At 41.5% G+C, this 21,561-nt stretch overlaps 1 protein-coding gene across 4 annotated transcripts in view; it reads right to left on the bottom strand.

Moving 5' to 3' along the window:
- The window catches only part of DOCK10 (dedicator of cytokinesis 10), a gene marked incomplete at its 3' end in the record, with an annotated part of 267,236 nt that overhangs the window by 56,818 nt on the left and 188,857 nt on the right, over positions 1 to 21,561 (bottom strand). For all 4 annotated transcript variants that reach the window (XM_080798220.1, XM_080798222.1, XM_080798219.1 and 1 more), the window contains exons 18-27: positions 21,418 to 21,483; positions 19,590 to 19,682; positions 15,586 to 15,709; positions 15,271 to 15,392; positions 14,816 to 14,902; positions 11,849 to 11,941; positions 11,309 to 11,427; positions 9,500 to 9,569; positions 6,030 to 6,143; positions 2,971 to 3,042 (exon numbers count right to left, since the gene is read on the bottom strand). In XM_080798220.1, the coding sequence (XP_080654346.1) occupies positions 2,971 to 3,042; positions 6,030 to 6,143; positions 9,500 to 9,569; positions 11,309 to 11,427; positions 11,849 to 11,941; positions 14,816 to 14,902; positions 15,271 to 15,392; positions 15,586 to 15,709; positions 19,590 to 19,682; positions 21,418 to 21,483 (960 nt within the window). The remainder of the gene's footprint in view (positions 1 to 2,970; positions 3,043 to 6,029; positions 6,144 to 9,499; positions 9,570 to 11,308; positions 11,428 to 11,848; positions 11,942 to 14,815; positions 14,903 to 15,270; positions 15,393 to 15,585; positions 15,710 to 19,589; positions 19,683 to 21,417; positions 21,484 to 21,561) is intronic.

The following is a 21,561-nucleotide window of genomic DNA, read 5'->3' as shown; positions in this document are numbered from 1 at the left end:
ACTCCAACACTGCTTAAAAACAGAGAGATAGGGATCATTTTTATCTTCACATTAGGTTTTCTCTTCCTTCCAGACAGGAGGTTTTTATCTCTGGAAGAGGAAGAGTGGACACAGCTGAAAAGCAAATATAAGACCTTAGAGATAAGTTAAGGAGCTCCGGAGATGATTAAATGCCCAGCCAAGGCGGATCTGTTATGCTTGGGTCAAGCCGTGGCTGGAGAGACCTGTGGTGTGGAAGCATGGCTGGGGACATCTGGGTGGTTGACCTCAGCAGCATGGTGGCTCTGCACATTTCCCTGAGCCCTCAGCACTAGTATAAGTGTTCTACACCTCCCTACTAGGAGATCACATTTCTCCCAGGTGGGAGACCTTGCAAAAACCTTTTCTTGCAAGGCAGAAGGCAAATCCTTCAGGAGATGTCCCTTCTCCTCCCCTGGAGCTCAGGCTAATAACTGGGGTTAAGTCCCAGCTTAACCCAGCTATGAACCTGCTGTGCCTGAGAAGATAAGACAGAGAATATACCCCAAGGAGCTCTAAGAGTTAGCTGACCTGTGCCAAGCAGGAGCCATGGGAGCTCCTTTGAGATTGAATGTTAAATGTGTTTTGATAAGGGGGCCATAAAGGAGAGTGAATAAGTTAAAACTCATTGACATGGGGCACTTTATCAGGACTTGGGATGAATTAATCCTGTTCTCATTGTTAGGATGGCTCTTAGAACCCTGGAGATAGCACATTCTAAGCAAAGGAAAATGAGAATGCTTGAGGTGCCCTTGCAAATGACAGAAGAAGGAATAAAGAGGCAGAGGAAAGTAGATATATAGGAATGCATATATTGAGACCAGAAGGCCCACTAGATGGTCAAGTTCTATAGGAAGGTCCGGATGACACACCATCCACACCAAAGCCATGAAGAAGTTGCTGGGACCGACATCCCTCAGAAGATCAATGGTCTCCCATCTGCAGGTGAGACAGGCAGTCACAGTGCTGTCTCACTAACAGCCATGGAGATGATGTTCACCAAAGTAGCAGGGGCCATGTGATGCTACTTAACCTCTAGGAGCCAGAGGGCTGTGATTATCCTAACAGATGGCAAGGTTGGAGGGCAGCCAAAGGGGCTAGTCTCTCACAGAGTTGTAGAGCTAGTTAATAATGTGTGGGTTCCCTCTGGGAAAAACAGAGAGCAACCAACAATGAATGACAATGTTTAATCCACCAAGAGGGCAGGAATGGACTATCAGAAGATGAGGATGCTTGCTCCAAAAAATATTCATGATGCCTTTCTCTGTTCCTGGACCCAAGTCAATTTTCTGATCTGGTACACACTGATTGACGAAGAGAGGGAGTCTCTAAAAGACAACCCCTGCAATACTTCAGTAAGTGTATACCGCCATGATTCTGTCAGTCCTTCTACAAGGGACCCTACACCCATTTACTCAGGTGACCCCACTAAGGAGAGGGGATTATTCACATATTTCAAGCACTATTAAACACAAGATCTGAGTTGATATTGATATCTGAAGGCCAAAAGAATCATGACATTTACCCTGTTAGAGTGGGAACTTACAGAGACCAATAAGAGTCCTGACTATAATTCTGTTAATCGTGGGTCCACTGGTCATAAAGATCCACCCAACAGTTATTTACCTGGTGCAAATATGTATTTATACATTATGCATTGACATAATTGGCATTTGGAGTAACCTTACAGTGGATGCTTGGCGTGTGGAACTTTCCTAGTGCAAAAGGCCAAGTGGAAATGTCCGACACTGCCCCTTCCTGACCAAGAGTGAAAATAGATGATATGGCTGTTCACCATCATCCCCACCCAAAACAGTATTCTGATTTACTCTCTTGGTGGCAGAGGGGTGGAGTCAGAGGTTCCTCTTGGTTTTACCCACTATGGGAGTGCAGAGAAATCTCTGTGGAACTCAGGTGGTCAATCCACTTGAGTCCTTCTTATTCCTCCTTACCCAATTGTAACTACAAATAGTCTGGGTAGAGTGTGATTACCAGAGGCTGAGACCACTCTGGACCACTCTGAGGGCTGGGTCTCACCACTGTGTGGTAAGTCATCAAGACCTTCAGAGGTGCTGGCTGAGGGTTAGGGGGTAAAAAATGGACAGAAGAGAAGGGAAATCATGAGATCAGGTAGGGTCTTGAGATAAACTGTGGAAGAGCAGGTTCAAGAGCACGTGGTCCAAACAGAGGACTGTGGCAGCCATAGATATGTACAGCTCAGATGTTCCTTCAAGACAAAAATCTACTAGGAAGAACATAAATAGTTGATAACCTTTGGGATCCACTCAAGTGCTCATGCCAAGGCCACACTCTCCCGAGGCTGCTTCACGTTAATAACTGAGCTTGCAGAGACATCAGACCAGACCATCAGCCCCATGCAGGAGTCTCCCAATGAACATTCTCTGCTCTTAGATTACTCACTGGCCTAACCAAAATCTTCCCTCTGCAGAGTGATTTTTGGCCAACCCTCCTTCCTTCCTTCCTCATCTCCTTCCACAGGTGTTAGAACTTCCTGCTCCTGGGGCGCCTGGGTGGCCCAGTTGGTTAAGCAACTGCCTTCGGTTCAGGTCATGATCCCAGAGTCCCAGGATCTAGTCCCACATGGCGGGGGTGGGGTGGGGGTCCCTGCTCGGTGGGGGGTCTGCTTCTCCCTTTGACCTCTCCCCTCTCATGCTCTCTCCTCTCATTGTATCTCTCAAATAGATAGAATCTTAAAAACAAAACAAAACAAAACAAACTTCCTGCTCCTTTTGTCCTTCCCCCTCATCTTTTTGCACTTCTAATTTTGTCCTGGCTTCTGAAGGACCTGTACTGACACACACAATCATTTCTCTCACTTAAAAAGCAATTTACATAAATTGCTAGGGTTTACGAAGTAAATAAAAATGGAACTAATAAGAGCATATTCATCAGCACAATTGTTGGATAATATTGTATTACCTAGGATCTTACCTGAATTTTATGTGTGTCAATCAAGTGTTGAGCCATTGATTTTAGGATAATTGCAAAGAAGAACCAGGAGTGCTATTAGAAAAAGAAAAGACAGTAAGAAATTTATTATGTTACAGCAAAATAATGATGACTCTGTGCTCTACAACATGTAATATTATAAATCTTGATTTTAAAATGTACTTTGGAATGGATGGGCCCGCTGCACACATGACCGTCCAGTCTGCACAAGTGAGTGCTGTCCACAGACCAGTGACTCTCTCCCACTTTAAGGTGCTTCTTCCTCCAACCTGGAGTTAAACTCTGGCATCACGATTTCCCCTCTGAAGGATGGACTTAGGAAAGAGGCCTTTGCAGAACCAGGAATATGCCAATAAGCCCTTAAGGCAGGAATCTCCTGGGGATCCTTATAAGTCCAGAAAGGGAGTTAGGGGTTCCCAATGGGCATTTCTCTTGGCTTCTCTCCCACCTCTTCCTATGGGGAGGTGTGTAGCTGGAGAAAACCAAAACATGTACCTGCATGAAGGTCCCTCTTTCTTGGGTCTAAGGGTCATTCTTATCCAGTTACAGAAAGTCTATGTTGTCTATGTACAGTTTAAAGAATATGCCTCCCTCCCATTTTCTCCACCACAGATAACAATTTTGAACTCTGTTCAAATGAATGCTAATCATTTCCTTACTTTACTTCATAATTTTGCTACCAATTTCATACATGGAAGCAGTACTTAATTTTGCCTGCTGCTGAACTCCATATAAATGGAATCATCTTGTGTGGATTCTTCTGTAATTGGCTTTTTCATTCAACAGATTCTGTCCTGAGATTCATTTCTGTTTAGCCAGGTAGCTGGGAGTCTAGCATTGTCACTGCATTACATACATGACCACACTTTACGTATCTGCTCTACCATGGACGGGCATTTGAATTCTATCCAATTTCAGCTGAGACAAACTATGCTGCTAAGAACTCCTGAGTACACAGCCCTAACTCTAGAATTCTGTCTGAGGGGCGAGGCAGACGAGGTCTGAGTTCTAACAAGGCAGCTCTGGCTTAACGAAGGGGTCACTTGATCTTGGAAATGGAACTCATAATTAACACAAGGCACATTGTTAAAATCCCCTTTCCCCATCTTGCCAGAAATGATATTTTTCACCATATGCCCAATGTCCCCACATTTGCCTCTTAATGCAGCTAATACTTACCATGCCCCACCTCTTAGCACTCTGGCCTGCCTCTACCCTTTATCTTGAGTCCACCAGGATTAACGAAATTAAACCTTTTGCCTCACTTCGTGTCTGATAAGAGAAGTCCTGCTCCCCTCCTGTCCTCCAGTATCTGTCGGCCTCGCACATTCCTTTTCGTGTGCACCCAGCCCACTGCTTCCTAGCTCCTGACTCCCTCTTGCCATACCTTCTGGAATGCATGGTCCAACATCAGCAAAGTCTCCTGAAGGTCCAATTTCTCCCAAATTCCCTTCACCTCATCTTTTAACTGAGGGTTGACTCTCCCCAGAGAAGCCTGCTTCTCTGGTAAGCAACCCCCCTGAGCACCCCGACACCATCCTCACCCCGTTAAAGTCTGTTCCCTACACAACCATCAGGTCCGCTCACGTCACACTCCTGCTCAAGACCCTCGAATAGGGGCACCTGGGTGGCTCAGTGGGTTAAAGCCTCTGCCTTCGGCTCGGGTCATGATCCTGGGGTCCTGGGATCGAGCCCCGCATCGGGCTCTCTGTTCAGTGGGGAGCCTTCTTCCTCCTCTCTCTCTGCCTGCCTCTCTGCCTACTTGTGATCTCTCTCTCTCTGTCAAATAAAATAAAATCTTAAAAAAAAAAAAAGACCCTCGAATAGTTCACTTTCACTGAGTGGAAGCCAAAGTCCTTGCAATGGCCCACGAGGCCTTAACTACCTGCCTACCACTGCCCCCTCCCACCCCCGCCCTGCTCCAGCCACACTGGCCTCTCTGCCGCCCCTCCGACACTTTAGGCATGCTGCTGCCTTGTGACTTTATACATGCCTCCCCTTCACCTTTACTGTTCTCCAAGCCAGTTCCACATGGCCAATTCCCCCTCTTCCTTTGCATTTTTTGCTTAAAGACTGCCTTCTCCAGAGCTCTATCCTGACCATTCTATTTAATCTGCAAACCTCATTCTGTACCCCCAGTGCACCCAGCTCCACTTACTGGCTTGACATTTTCTTTTCCTATAGCACTTCTCACTTTCTAATACACAATTTAATTAATTTTGTTATTATGTCTGTCCTTCATTGCTTTCATCCCCCAGTAGAATGCAAGCTTCCCAAGGGCAGAGGTCTTTATTCTATTCTCTGATGCCTGCCAAATGCTGAGTTTGGTGCCTGTCCCATGGGGGGCACTTGGAACATCTTTGTTGCATGAACAGAATGAATATACTTGTAAGACTAATTTAAACAAACTGCTTGGCCTAGAATAATTTGAGTTTAGGGAACTCATGTTGATGTTTATTGATCCCGCCTTCTCTTTCCAGCTACATACTAATCAATCATCCATCTGTCATGTCATGATAGGTAATTAATTTAACTAGGGACTAAGTCCATTCTTCTATAACAATTTAGTCATCTATTTACAAGCTTCTCACCATCTTAATGTGCCTACAAATGCATGTGTTTCAACTTTCTGCAGTCAAACCATGGTTGCTTTGTCTGTTTCCTCTCCATTAGTATATTCATTAATACCTCACTAATCCTTTTGTTGATTCATTTCCTCTTAAGGTGCCTAAAAGCCCCACAAACTTTATTTTTGCTACAGTTAGCACTTCTGAGTGTTTCAGATGATTCTTAATAGTTACTCATTCTGTCTGTGGGCCAATGGACTCCATTTGGGACCACTGTATATTTTCTGTTCCTTTGACACAGATCTCTTTTGCTTAATGTTTTTATGTACTACAGTTTCAATACAGTTTATGACGTTTATGCCAGAAACTATAAGAGAAATGATCTATGGAAATCAATGAGTCTTATTATCTTCCAGGGATGAGAGCAAGCGGTCTCTTGTGCTAGCTGTTGAAGGATTGTTTCAAATTCTTTACCTTCAAGACATGCTTTACTGTTGTTGAGTCATTTGATTTCAAAAGACCAGTCACATTTTTAGCCAGTTCCTCATGTATCGTTCTCTCCTTGCATGCCGTGGTCTTGAACACGAACTGAAGGAAACCCAGAAAGTGAAAAAAGTTAAAGACTTAAAAAAAAAAAAAGAAAGCATCAAAAATTATGTTACATAAATAACTCGTATTTCACAATTATCTGCTCATGCCAGATTTTGTCATGAAATCAATGAATGCCCAATGATAAGAGTAGTACACAACCGTTCCTATTTAGGGCTTTGCACAGAGAGGGCTCGGCTCACCTAAGCTCTCCTTGAAACTCTTTTTGCAGAAATCAAAGGAAAGAGCCAGAGAGCAATTTAGCAGGTTCAAGGAAACATGGAGGGCTTTGACCCACCTACTTAGGACACATTTCCCCTTCTCCTTCCTTCCACTGGTAACAGGTGGCATGGTAGCATTTCTTCATCCTGAAAGGGTAGAGCACCCACTCAAATAGCCAAGTGGGGAAGCAGGTGCCTTCCAGAGGCCAGTAGGTGAGCTCCCCACACGCCCAGTTTCTTTCACCTCATGCTCACACACAGCTAACAAAGGGTTCATGAACATTGGCCATCAGTAAGATAACAAATGCTGCTCACTTTTTTTTTCTCTCGAAAGACTGGTTTTGGGGTGCATTTTTGAATGCATGTAATGGTTTTAATTTTCAGTATTTCTTCGTAGATTTTAAGGATATCAATACCCATTTATGCACATATCTTAAATATAAAATGCTTATCCCTGATTATACTAGTTTACTTATGAGTTGGGTTTGCCTCAAGGAAGGTTATTTCTTCATAATCTTCACCACCCAGACTTCACTATAATCAAGAGTGAAGGCAGGCAAGAAACTCAAAGCAGGAGCCCATTCACATTAGGATTTATAATCGTATCTTTGAACTTTGCAACTCATAGACACCTAAGTTGCTCTGATGGAGCCTGACTTCTCCAAGCTCATTGCAGAGGAGAAAGACAAAGCTAAGAGATAATGAAACTGGCCCAAATCAAGAGTAATATGACGTTTTTTTTCCCCTCATGAATTGTGACTCATCTGAGGGTAATATCATTACCAGCTACCTGGTCCCATGCAGTTATTTAACACCAACAGCATTAAAACTAGCTGTGAGATATTATTTTAAAATTTTGGCTGGAACATGTCAGTGCCACGAATTGCAATAAACCATGGCATTTAATTAGATTGACTTGAGACACACATCTTTGCAAAAGACATGGTGTATGTGTGTATTTTGGATATTGTAAATGGGGTGAGTTAGCAGCATTTAGGACCACTGAACTTGAAATGGTGTTTAATTTGCTCCTCAATGTATATAAATTCCATCGAATATATCACATCTATCAAGGACATCAAAGCATGTATTGGTACCAGCCCATCAGTTTTCATTATACACCTAGATATAGGCCTTAATATTCATCTACATGTTAAAAATTACTTTTTTCCACGGGGAATTAAAAGAAAAATCAGACCCCTTAGTCAAGGTTTAGTCTGTTAAACATGTACTGCAACAGGAGGTCAATCACAGAATCATAGAGCTAGATGTTCATTAGGTACATCCCTTCTCGCTTCACAGAGGAGAAAAAATGAGGTCCAGAGAGGCTGATTACTCAAGTTAACTATTTAGCCTTGACTAGAGTCTAATTTCCCACTTGCTAGTTTAGTGTTCTTTCTGGAGTAAAATTCTGGTTGATAATATTTATTAGGGTGTGTCCACTTTAGATATGTGAAAATATTGTTATGAAATACCTTTAGGAATTGTTATAAGCTTAAAATCCCACTTAGGTATACATTTCTGGATTTCACCCACTTCAAAGAAAACCAAATAAGCAATCTCTTATATTGCAAAATCAAATTGTCACATCAAGAGATTTCAAACATCCTGGTTAAAAATGAAGACCATACCAGGATGCATTCCAATACACCTTTTCAAGAGCATCACAGAATGAGCCTGAGAGCTGATTTAAGGTTCTCATAAGGAACTTTCTTTGGCTGTCACAAAAAGAGTCATAGCATCGGTGGGCTCTTAACGTAATCTTCAATGATTCCATTGGAACGAGGTAAATACTTGTGTTGAAATGAAGATGGCTTTGTGTAATATGGACTGGGGAATTGTTTTCTTCTTAGATCCTTTTGAAATGGAAAACTTGAGTTAAGCATTGATAGAAAGTTCCATAGATGATTCTGTTGAATGTAAATTCATCAGTACTGGATTAAAGTATGCTACCATTTTGTCTTAAACAGAAAAATAAAACAGCATTTGTAGGTCAACTGTCTTTCAGCAACTGAAATGTACATCGTGTTGGATAAAATTATACTATAGGGAAACTATTGTGAAGTAACTATTTTTGGCATATGGGCTATTTTAAGGAAGGGCACATGCTCATACTTGAGTATTTGGGAAGATACTTAACATTTCAGGCAAGTAGAAATTATGCAGATATAAAACCATAAATGTAAAAGTCCTTCAGAGGGATTCACTCCAGAATGAAATTTCATGGGAAATTTTGTTTCATTTTGGTTTTCACTTGTTTCTAGCAGAGAAACCCCCACCTTCTTCTCTAGTCACCTTTATAGATGTCTAAGTCATAGGAATATATGTTTATTGGTATAGATTAATTGAATAAATTCTTTAAATTAAAAAATTTCTGTGTCTCAAAAAGGTTTAATCTGTACAGAAAAAAATAGAAATCGAGCTCCTCTATGCATCATAAAGTAATACAAGGCTCTCTCATTTATCTCTGGATAGATTCTTTCTTTTCATTCAAGAAGATGACATTTAGGCGGGAACTCTAATGTGCAAACATCATCACAAGTTCACTGGCATTAGTTCATAGGCCAACTGGAAATGAGAATATGAACATGTCTGAGTGAACACTTGACAAAGGACGCTGGAAGCAGTGCACAGGGATGGAATGGGCTAGTGGATCATGCCCGAGGATAAAGGACTTAACATACCAGAAGCAGGTACAAATATACAGTAACTGGGAAAATGAAATAATGCCTGAGAAAACAATAAAAAGAGCTAAGAAAACATTACAGAAGAAACACAGAGCATTCAACAAACCAACAGGAAAAATATTCCGTAACTTTATACAAGAATTGTATTTATTTGTAATGTGAACTTCAAGAGGGCAATACTTCTTTCATTTTCTCTTCTCTTTCTCTGCTCTTTCCTCCCATATAAATACTCATTTGCACAGGTCCATGTTATTATACATTTAAATAATATGTCTTGACCATCAATGCAAAGGGATGGAATTCTAAGTAGCTAAGGGGAATGCTTGATATTATCATGGTGAGCCCCATCCAGCTAAAGGGAGAAAGGTCCCACTTATTGCAGACAGGAAATGAGACAAATCACACAGCACAAGGGGATACACCCAGGATCCAAGTAGCAACTTTGTACCTTAATGTATGACTGGACGGAGTGGTCCAGCTGCTCCTCATGGCATTTGGCCACAATGTCGGTCAGAACCCTGGAAAAATAAAACTGTTTAGTGGTCTTTCTGGGAAAGGTGGGAAAACACAACTTGGTTGGGCACTGGAGTGCTTCATAAACTGGGTATTTAATAGGTACTGAATGAATGCAGGAACCAATTTCAGACTCCCCCTTCAGATGCCCCAATATCTATATTACCTGTTAACCATCTCCAGCCTTGAAATCTATGCCAGCAATATCACACTTGGAGACTCTTATGGCTTGCATGTTGGCTGACACTGTCTTCTTGGAAAAAGGGTCATCTTTGGTACCTCATTAAAACTTAAAACTTTTAACCTCTAATTATCATAGTCCTTTTGAAGAGGGCTTCCCTTCCAAAAAGGCAGCAGTACATATACTTTTGTAAAAAGCCATTACGTTGAGATTCAGGGTTTTGTTTTTTATTTCCCATCTTAGCTGGTGAAGTGTTTCTAGCAGCAGTGGTGGTACTATTTTCATATTAATAGAACCAGTTGCTCCATGGCTGTAACGATTTGGAATGTCTGGGAATTCCAGCACATCTCAGCTAAAATATTTAGGAGTCTTATTCACGAAGACCCATATATTCACGCTGAAAAGAGTCTCAATTGAAGGCACAGTTGGGGACTTTTAATCTGGGTCTAGAACTGGTTGTGGTGGGATTGTTAGACATACTTTAATTTTCCAGAGCTTCAGGGTGCTACTTTAAAAACAAGGCTAAAGACCCTCATTCTGAATGAGGTTAATAATATGCTTGCAGGTTTGTGAAAGTTCTGGACACATTTCAGTGTTGAGAGTAATTTATTTTTCCAGAGTTCTGTGGCTGCTTTTTTTTTTTTAATGAACATTAGACATATATAATGCTTTTAAGTAATTTAAAGCAGTATCTCTATAGAGAGGAAAGTAGGTTCATCAAAGTCACTAGACAGATAAGTAATGTTGGAAGAATGTAGTATAGACAAATTTAAAGAGAGAACAATAAAAAATTTAAAAAATCTAGTGTGATTGTGAAATGGTATAGCCACTCTGGGAAACAACTGAGTATTTTCCTAAAAAATGCATATGCAACTATCATACAACCCAGCAATGGCACTAGGCATTTACCTCAAAGAAATAAAAACTTGTGTTCACCCAAAATCTACCCAAAACTGAAAAAAAACCCCTCAGATGTCCTTCCTACCTATGTGTCTGTCTGTCTGTCTATCTATCTATCTATCTATCTATCATCTATATCTGTCTGTCTGTGTATCTTTCTAAAATTTTAACTGATTAGTAGTTACCAGGGCTAAGAGGTATGGGCTGGGGACATGAGGGAAGTAATTGTGTATAAAGAACAACATGAGGGATCCCCGTGATGGAAATGTTCCATATTCTGTTTCTATCAGTGTCAATATCCTAGTAGTGATACCACGCTCCAGTTTTGCAAGATGGTACCATTAGTAAACTGAGTAAAGGGTACAGGGTACAGGGAATCTCTCTGCATCATTTCTCATGACTGCATGCAAATCTATAATGATCTCAAAATAAAAAGCTTAATTAAAAAACAAAAGAGAAAGTTAAAAAAAGAGGTCTAAATCTTTATCCAAATGATAACAGATTTGAAGTCAAGAACTCAGGAGTGAAAAAATACTTAAAATTTGAGACATGTGTTCGAGTAAAATGCAAGCATGCACAAGTGGGTGGCCATTTTGTTATCATCACAGTTTTGTGCAATCACAGAATGTAAGATCTCTTCTCCTAAGACCATGGGAGAGATACCTGGTCACAGTTGTACTTATTTCATCTTCTTCATTCTGTACCAGCACCTTGAAGAGCTGATTCAAGATTATAGGCAGAAAACTCATGATTGCGTGAATCTTTTCCACATTCAATAAGTTCTGTAGTAAGTTAGTGGGAGAGAAAGGGCACTGATTAAATTTAAAGCACATTCTGCTGATGTGTTTCAGAACACAAATAGGAATCCTCTAGCTCACCTCTATCTGGCTTTATTCTTCATTGCACTTAACATGCCACGTGGCATGGGGACATAGTTGCGAGGACCTGATATGAAATTATCTAATTAAAAATCAACTGATTCTGATTTTCAATCATTTTTATTTTGGAAAAAAACCCTGATGTTTGCTTGTTTTGTGAACAACAGGCAGAAACAGTTTAGGAATTGAGAAATAACCATGCACTCTCTGAATTGATAAGACATTTAAAAATCATCTCTTAGTTTGCTATTCATTGGAAACTGTCAAGGTCTCTTTTGCCTGTTTCCACCCTGGAAACATTGAAACTATTTGCATGTCATGTTACCTTACAAGAGCGGATGAAATTCGAGGTAGGTGACTGAGACATATCTTTCTCTCTTTTTTGGCACTGTCGGAAAAATGCATTGACACGGGGATCCTGAAACAGCAAATAAAATGTTTACCTGATGACACATAAGCTGTACAGCAATTATGGTGATGGAGGGCAAGTATTTCTGGAGGACAGATGCCTCGATAAGCAGGTGCTTTATCAAAGAGTCGAGTGTGTGCTTTTCTTCTTAGTCACATGACAGTGGCTTGGGAAGCACTTCTCTTGCTCCCCCTTTTTTAATTGCCTTTTTTCATCTTCCTGTTTTTTCCCACAGACTTTGATGTATTTTTCTTATATATTTCTTAACACACATGAGAAGGTGTACTCTTAATTTGCACAGGGATATTTTCAGACTTAAAATGCCTGAGCTAGTAAAAAATTAGGAAGTTCACTCTAACCTGATAAGATAAAACTGATTTGTACCCTTTGTTATGGGCTGAACTGTGTCCTCTCATATGTCCTCTCATATGTCCTCTCATAATCCACATGTTCAAGTCCTAACTCCTAGGACCTCAGAATGTAGCCGTATTTAGCGATAAGGTCTTTAAAGACATAGTTATATTAAAATGAGGCAGTTAGTGTGGACCTAGTCCAAAATGACTGATGTTTCCATAAAAGAGGAAATTTAGGGGCACCTGGGTGGCTCCACTGGTTAAGTGTTTGACCCTTGATTTCAGCTAAGATCTTGATCTCAGAGTCATGAGTTCAAGAACAACCTACTTAAAAAAAATTAAGGAGGAAATTTGGACACAGGAATAGACAGCAGACATGTACTGGCATAGAGAAAAAGATCATGAAAGGACCCAGCAAGAAGATGGACACTTACACACCAAGAAGAGGGGCCTCAGAAGAAACCAACCCCACCGACACCTTGATATTGGTCTTCTGGACTCCAGAATGGTGAGAACATAAATTTCTGTTGTTTAAGCTGTCCAGGCTGTGGTATTTATTACAGCAGCCTAAGTAAACTAATTTTCCCTTTAATGCTATTTCCTAAAGAGGGTGGCACCTTAGAAATTCTCTAAGTTCTGAGCTAAGGGTCAGAATTATATAGTCAGAAAGTGAGACAGAGAGTTTTAGTGAAGATACACACTCTGGATATTTCTCTGGAATATGTTGAGTCTGGAAGGATATCTGTGATTTGGGTTTCCCTCAGTTCTGGGGTGTGTGTTTGTGTTATATTTTCAGTTTCATTTCACTTATTCATCCATTTGACAATTATTCATTGAACGCTGACTATGTGCCAGGCCCTTGGCAGGTGTGGAGGACAGCGTGAGGGGCCAGGAAAACCCAGTTCCTTCCTCTGTGGTCCTTCCATGATGCCAAGGAGACAGGTACCATACCGCCATGTCAACACACACCTACTTGATCATAGTCAGGTAAGTGCTTCCCAGGTAATCAGGGGGCCATGTGGGTACACAACAAGATGACACAGCATGTCTGAGGGGTGAGCAAATAGGAGAGGCTTCTTTGAGAAAGTGACATTTGTGCCAACGTCTGAAGGACCGGTGGGAACTGACCAGGCCAACGCGGGGAGGGGAGGAAGAGAGAGAGAGATTGCCTTCCTGGCGAAGAGGGCTGAGTGTCGAAAGGGGAAGCTAAACAGATGGAGGACATGGTGCTAGAGACGGCCTGGGCGTTTGATCACTGAGGTGAATCTTGGGCACGAATGTGTCCCACCAGGGCAAAGAGCATGTGGGCAGCGGCAGCGGAGGCAGAGAAAGGTGAGTGGTGGTGAGTCAGAGAGACACCTGGCCTGTTGGGAAGAAAGCAGCTGGACATGTGAGCAGGAAAGACTGATATTCTGAGATAGATAAAGGCAGGATTGGGTGGGGAAGGGACATTCTGCGGGACTTGAGGAGTTTGGGTAGAGGACTGGGGAAGAGGGTAAATCTGGCTTGAGGCCCCAGAGATTATGGAGAGAAATTCTGAACCACGACGTGTGTAATACCTGGAAGATTTCTTTTCTCTCAGCAAGTGAGTATTAGCAACACACTGAATTTAAGAGGAGAAAGACAGTGTGTGTACTTAATGATTTGCTTTGTACTTTATAATTTGTATCATGAAAGTCCTCACACTGACTTAAAATCAGCTGTCTTGCAGCGGAAGATGTGCGTCTGTGGTAATTTAGCAACAGCAATAGCAACATCTGCAGAGCATTTTTCAGTTCCTGAGATGTTTTCCCATGCGATTTCTCATTTTGATCCTTCCCACAACGTCAGGCAGATAGTACTGTCGCCATTTTCCTGCTGACAAAATAAGGACTGCAGGGGTGAGGGAAATTGTGCAGGATCACTGCGGAAGAATGTGGCTGAGGAGGCTCTCCAGGGCAGTTCTGCTGACCTCGTGGCCTGTCCATCAGGCGCACCAGGTAGGCCCTGGAATCAGACTTAAGTTTTTGTCTTGTTTTGTTTTGCTTTTAGATTTTATTTATTTATTTGAGAGAGAGAGAGTACGAGCACACAAGCAGGGAGAGCGGCAGAAGGAGAGGGAGAAAGGAGCCCTATGTGGGACTCGATCCCACGGCCTTTGGGATCATGACCCGATCCCCAGGTAGGCGCTGAACACACTGAGCGACCCAGGCATCCCTCAGGTTTAGTTTTGAGGTAAAGATAAAAAATTTTTCATTTTGACCTTTCCCATTTTTAATACTTGGGTGTTGTCAGTGAAGCAAACTGTATTTCCAGGAGGGTATCATCCTGAGACAGATGCATCTGGTGTTCTAGGGCTGAAAGATTGGGGCATTCTAGCTCTCCTCAGAGAGGCATAAAGTTATGCTGCAGACATTCTTCCTTTGCAATCCTCAGTCACCTGCCCCTCTGACAACTTGGGAAATGGTGAGTCCCCTCATCTAAATACAAGAGCCCCCTGGCGATTCTCCGTGTTAGAGCAGATGCTGAGATTTCAGGACAACACACTGACCTGAGTGTTCACTGTGGATACCACAAATGTCGATACTTTGAAGAGTGGTTTGCCACCGTCAACCCACTTAATGTCACTCCCGCCGTGCTGTAAAAAAGAGTATGTTACTGTCACTGTGGCAACTGAAGAAAAGAAAACAAACAGGTTATTTAGCTTATGTTAATTTGCCACCCGGATCCACTCACCTTACTTGACTCTAGAGAGGCAAAACAGAAGATGCAAATACATTTGGCAATATTGGTGAGGGAGGCCAATGTGATATCAGGGGGCCATTCTAATGGAACATCTCCACTGGCCATAAATGAAACAAGACCTTTGAAATATTGTAGGTACTCATCACGATAGTGGCTGCTTATACTACAGTCTTTGGGTTCATTTAAATAGCAGACAGAAGGTAACCTCACGCCATTTAGCTCATGCATTTTTTTTCTCTTAAATTATACATCACTCAATACCTTTCCACTTGCAGGATCTTGAAAGCTTAAATAATTAGGAGGCAGGCTTGTTGCTATTGGGATATTGTATTCTTGAGAAGCTATCTGATCATGTTTCATCAGGGGAAGCCAAGCATATCCAACTGCGCAAAGGAAGAACAAAGAGAAAACATCTGAGTACAAACCTCCATGGTGAGGAGTAAAAGCAACGTTATTTGTCACTTATAAATAGAAAACCTCACTAAAAATTTTAATAAATGGGGGCTTTACAATACTCTATACTTCAAGCCACACAGATGACACATAACACTGTCTCAGATCGCATCCTGTCAGTACCTGAAGTTTCCAGCGTCTCCTTTTTCTTGGCATTAGCCTTGGCATTTATGTCACAAGTGACATGATAAAAAGAAAACAAAATATGGTGTTTCTCATGGAGCTGGGTCGGGAGCTCAATTTTCACCTGCAAGGAGAGAGATAATAGCCAGACTAGGATGAAACTCTTTTGCCCTGGGTCAGGGTAAGACAAACCATAGACACCTTGGACTTCTAAAAATTCTTTCCCTGAAACTGAGGACCACATTTCATAGTTAGTGTTAGAAGGACCAATTTCACTCTCAGTGAATATCCGTTCTGCTAGCAGTCATGTGTTAAGGGGCTGATATTTTTACTTCTTTATTGTGTTGGGTGATGATATTTTAGAATGACTGGTATTTCTCATTTGATAATGTATGTTAGTAGAGGATGGATTAAACACACATGCGCACACACACACACAACTACCAGCAGGGTGTCAAAAAGGCATAGATCGAAGATCCTATCATCAAGGAACATACATTGAGTGAACTGAGTCATTGCCTGGTCCACTGTGCACAAGGGCCAGTGCACAAACATTGCTTGGGAGCTCATTAGAAATGCACAGTCTAGGACACTGCCCCAGACATGTGGACACAGAATCTGCATTTTCATAAGATCCCAGGTGACACAGGCTCAGTGTTCAGAAACATGGCAGCAGGGGATGATGTAACTGAAGCATGGATATCTCTTTTTAAAAAGAACAAAAAATAGATGAAATGTGTTATTGTGTTATCCAAGCAATGAGCTATTTTGTGACGACATCATGCTGTAGCTACATGAAGAATGCTTCCGAATAAATACAAAACATAAAGTTGATACATGGTAAAAATAGATGTAATGAGGAGCCTACTCCATGTTCTTAAAAAGAAATGTTTTGACACCCTCTATATTGTATAGTGCTTTTCAGTGTCCAAACCTCTGAAACATATGTTGTGAAAGTATGATACATTGTGTGTCATGTTGTATCAGGTTGTGAGGATGATACAAAGGTAGGAATTGAGTTGAGAGAGGGTACAGGGCTTTGACTCACTAGGAGTTTTGTAGTCTAATCAGTAATAGAATCTTCCAGGATGAGAAACTATGTTTTTTGATAACTACTTCACGCAGGAATATCAGGATCCCACGGACGTAAGTTGCTTTCAATTCCATGTCAGTAGCGAGGTAGTTTCCAGAATGGTCAAGCAATAAGGTGTTAGAAAACCAAGGAGATTATCTGCCAGCTTCTTTATTAGACTCCTTCTGTGTCTATCTATCCAGCACATATATTCACATCGTTCAGGAAAGGATTTATTACACTGATATTCAAAATGTTATGCCTGGAACCGCAGCAACATCATCTGGAAACTTGTTCAACAAGTATCATGCCAATTTTCAGGCCCCGTTCCAGACATCTGGAATCCAAAAATCTGGGGTGGGTTACAGTCATCTGTGTTGTAACAAGCCTTCCAGGTGATTCTGATGAATGGTAAAATGTGAGAGCTTCTCAATTAGAATGGTTTACAAGTTTACACATTCTTCATATCCCAAAAGGATAAAAAGGAGATGCTAACCTGGTAACAAAGGCTGATGTACACTTAAGAATATACAATAATCAGCCATGCACCAGGTAGAAATTTCCTTTTTCGTAGCTAACATAAAGAGCATATGGGAATGTAATAAATTCTCAAGAATTCCAGTTAACTACGAATGCATCCTTCACTTAAATACTGCAAATATTTACATTGTAAGAGCACCATGAAATAATTCCTATCAATTTTTGCAATTAATGTAATCTTAGTTTTCAGTATGCACTGCAGAGTTCACTGGGCTTTCATTACATACATGTTCTTCTATGGAAAAGTCCATAGTTTTTATAAGAATTCTGGGAAACACATGTGAGCAAGAAAGATTAAAAGCCAGAGTTAACAGTGAGAATATTCTTTTTTTTTCTTTTTGAAAAAAAAAATCTTATGTCTACAGTAAATACATCTTTCAGAGGGGCTTTTCCAAGGGGTCAATTGATACAGTAAATATTCTATAATATGGTGATAGCCCTTTACCTTAATTTTTTTTTCATCTTCTGTCCTGAATTTATAGGGAAAAAAGTTTAAAAGCATTAAATAGATGCGGAGGAGAGAGATAAGGTCAAGGGAAGTCTGTGGTTTCACTGAAGTTCCTTTAATTAGTTTTGAAATGATTGATGTAGAATAAGGTATGATGGCAGAATAATAGTTCCTCAAAGATGTCCTCATTGCCCTAATCTCCAGAATCTGCGAACAGGGCAAAAGGGATTTTTGAAAGTGATGAAATTAAGGATTTCAAAATGGAAAGATTACGTTGGATTATGGGGTCCCAATGGAATCACAAAGTCCTTATCGGAGAAAAGTCAGAGTCAGAGATGCAAGAAGAGAAGCAGAGGTCAGGGTTGGGAAACTTCTGGAAGAGGGTCACCAGCCAAGACCTGCAGAAACTTCTAGAAGCTAGAAAAGATGAGTCAAGGAGCCTCCCCTAAAACCTCCGGAAGGAATGCAGGCCTCCTGACACCTTGATTTTAACCCTATGGGACCCTTTTCAGAGTTATGACCTCCAGAAGTATAAGATAGTGAACACAGGTTTTTCTAAACCACTAAACTGTGGTGATTTACTCTCAGAGCAAGAGGAAACTCATGGTAAGATGTAATATTTTTAATCCCAGATACCATATCAGCAGGTTGCATTGGTTCAGACTTTTGCTCTATAGTCATAAATTAAATTTAAACACTAATGCTATTTGTCTGAATCTCTTTATAATATAAATTGACATGCACAGAGTAATCTACCATTGGCCCAGCTGCTTTTTTTCACACATCTTAGAGCAGGTGAAGCTTGAGGCCCTGGAGTCCTGTGGCCCGGTCTGAAGTCTGATGATCTCTTATTAGTGGTATGCCCTTAGCAAAGTTACTTCTCTGAGTCCCGGTCTCCTTATCCATGAAACAGGAAGGTTAACTTTATGTCAGTTTGACTGGGCTAGCAGAATGCCCAAATAACCAGTTGAACACTATTTCTCGGTGTGCCTTTGAGGATGTTTCCGGAAGAGATGAGCATTTGAATTTGAGGACTGAGTAAAGCAGATGCCTCCCCCGCCTCCCAGCATGGGTGCTCATCATCCGATCTGATGAGGCCTGAGCAGAACAAACAGGCAGGAGGTTGAATTCTCTCTCTGCCTGACTACTTGAACTAGAACGTTGATGTTCTCCATCTACCCTGGGTGCCCCTTGTTCTCCGGCCTTCAGACTGGAACTGGAATTTACACCCTAGCCTTGCTGGCTCTCAGGTCTTCAAACAATACCACTGGTTTTCCTGGGTCTCAGGCTTACAGATGGAAGATCTTCTTGTCTCCATAATGATGTGAGCCAATATCTCATAATGAATCTACCCATCTATACATATACATCCTCCTATTGGCTCTGTTTCTCTGGAGAACCCTATGGGGATTGAGATGATGCCTATATGGAGTATACAGCATGGTGTCTGGCACATAATAAGAGTCTCAGGAGTTAGCCAGGTAGGTCATGTCCCATACCACAGTCAAAGATGATGAGCCACAACATCTCTCAAGTTCACCTATATCATGAGGCATAGTGTTGGCTCACACTCTGTTCATTTCTATGTTCTTTCCACTACGACATGAAATGTGGCTATTGATGGTAAAACTAACACAATCTTTATTATATTGATTAATGAAATAAAAGAAAAAAAACTCACTGAAAAGACTGATACCATAAAAACATAAGTATTTTTGAAGGGCATAAGTATTTTGAAGCACCGAAACATCTGGATTTGCCACAGAACTCTTGGAGCAACTGTCATTTAATAAAGTTTCTAAGTCTCACTTCAGTAAACACCAGCCAAGGCATGCCCTCAATCTGAGATGTGGTCCAGAGACAGTGTTTATCTTTGTGCGTTACCTGACCCACTCATTCATCTATTTAGAGCTCTTGGAGGGGCAGTGGAGGCTTGGCCCTTACCTCGTCGGAGAAATCTGGATTCTGGGAATGGTGCAGAACTGCTGTGTGGGCAGCTGAGGTGAAGAGAGGCCCTCCGGGTTTTCCATAAATACACTGTTTAAAAAGTTGAATGCTTATGAGTGTCTGAAATTAACCCGAAGCACATACACAAAAAAAGACACAACTCTTCAGTTAGCAATTCTGGAACAAAGATGAATTTTGTGATAACTTGCCAGGCTTCACGGATATCTAATTAACCTGGAACCTCTTCCACTTGCTCCTTGTATTTCTTATACAAGTTTGCTGCCAAAGAAAGTCTGAAGGCTTTAATTCATCATGTAGCTATTACACCAACCTGAATCAGTTCGCTAGCTAACTTTTGATTACCAGGAGATAAGAAGTAAATTGCTCAATTCTGATTCCTGCCAGATGGCCTCTTGGAAGGGCCCATGGTATCCAGCTTGGGTTTAGAATTCAAGGCAATCAGTCCTGGGTGACTATGAGGTTTGGTTGGACCCAAACTCCTGACAAGCCAGCTCCCAACCAAGAATGCTGAACTAGAAGGATAGGACTGGTTCCAGGCTCCACCATATTGCATTACTCTTCTATCCCAGCCCCTAACCAAGCCAGGGGATGTCATAGGGTAGAGCCTAGGCATGCAGCTTCAAAGCTTCCTTAGCCCAAGGCTCCAGGGTGCCTCTTCTGGAGTCTTTTGTAACTTTGTGTGATCCTTTAGAATGCACTGACATAGGACACCCATACAGCTGCTATCATTCCTCTTCACTAGAATTTTCCCCATAAACACTGCACTAGCGGACCTGCTGTGCTTGCCGTCTGGTCATTGTCTTTGTTTGTTTGAAAATTCCATCTGGCTTTAATTTTTCTCTCCCGATGCTAACTGATGTTACTGCAGAACTTGGAACCTGTGGAGACTGACAGTGGCTCAAGACCATTTTAAAGAACTCTTTCTTCCCTGCATGATTCATTCAATCACTCAGACTGATGCTCCTTCTTCTGAATCATGCTACAAACCTTCTTGGTACAGAGAACATGGCTGGTACCTGACAGAGTGCATTAAGAGATTATCTCAGATAATCATGGGGGTTAATTAGAAATGGGCTTTGTGCTTTACTATTTCATCCCTCTGATTCATTGAAACTGGGAAGATCTGGCCACAGGTGCACCAAAAATAATTTTCCTTTCTTTCTTATGGGTTACTCTATGTTGTTTGAAGTCTCTAAAATAAAAATAGTCTATATTAGAGATGAACTTGGGAAAAAATGACATCCAGTTGCTCTTTTGGAGGTTAAAAATCACCGTTCATACAAACCTTGTGGTCTTATGGGTTTTACTAAATCACAGGATTTACAGCAGGGACAAACTTTCCAGAGGCATCTCTCAAGCTCCTCGGGCATGCTCCTTCTGTGGACGTGAGCATCCCACGGGCCCACTGCCCCAGCCCCTTGGCCAGTATGCTGCAGCCCCTCAGCACAGGCCACACGAAGGCCAGCTGGGATGTGACATTTTAAATCAAACATGCTGAATTAAGAGGCGGGCTCTTTGAAAAGGGCAGAGTCTTGCAGAGGGGAATATTTGCATTTATTTCACACTAGAGTGGTTTGCTTTTTTTCCAAGTCATGAAAAGCCAAGCGGAGCTATGAGATTGACATTTCTAATAGAACCAGTTAATGATGGCTATTACATCAGGTTCATTTTAGGAAATCTAACACAAATGTATTGACTTGCTTCTCTTTCAGTCACACTCAAATAAAAGGCTCCTTGGTGGTGAGGGGAACCTAAGCGCTGCCTTCCCCCTTGGATGCTGTATCCCGTCATGGACTTGGCTCACCTTCACGGGCTTGGCACCTTCTTCGTCAGAATTTCTGAATTCAATGCACACGGTTATATTTCGAGCCTGAAATTACAGAGAGGGGAAAATGGAAATTGTAATTTCCTGTTAAATAACACACACACACACACACACACACACACA

This window comes from Martes martes (assembly GCF_963455335.1).
Source record: "Martes martes genome assembly, chromosome: 3".
NCBI lineage: Eukaryota > Metazoa > Chordata > Mammalia > Carnivora > Mustelidae > Martes > Martes martes.
Note: the sequence above shows the minus strand (reverse complement) of the source record. Positions and strands in the feature narration are given on the sequence as shown.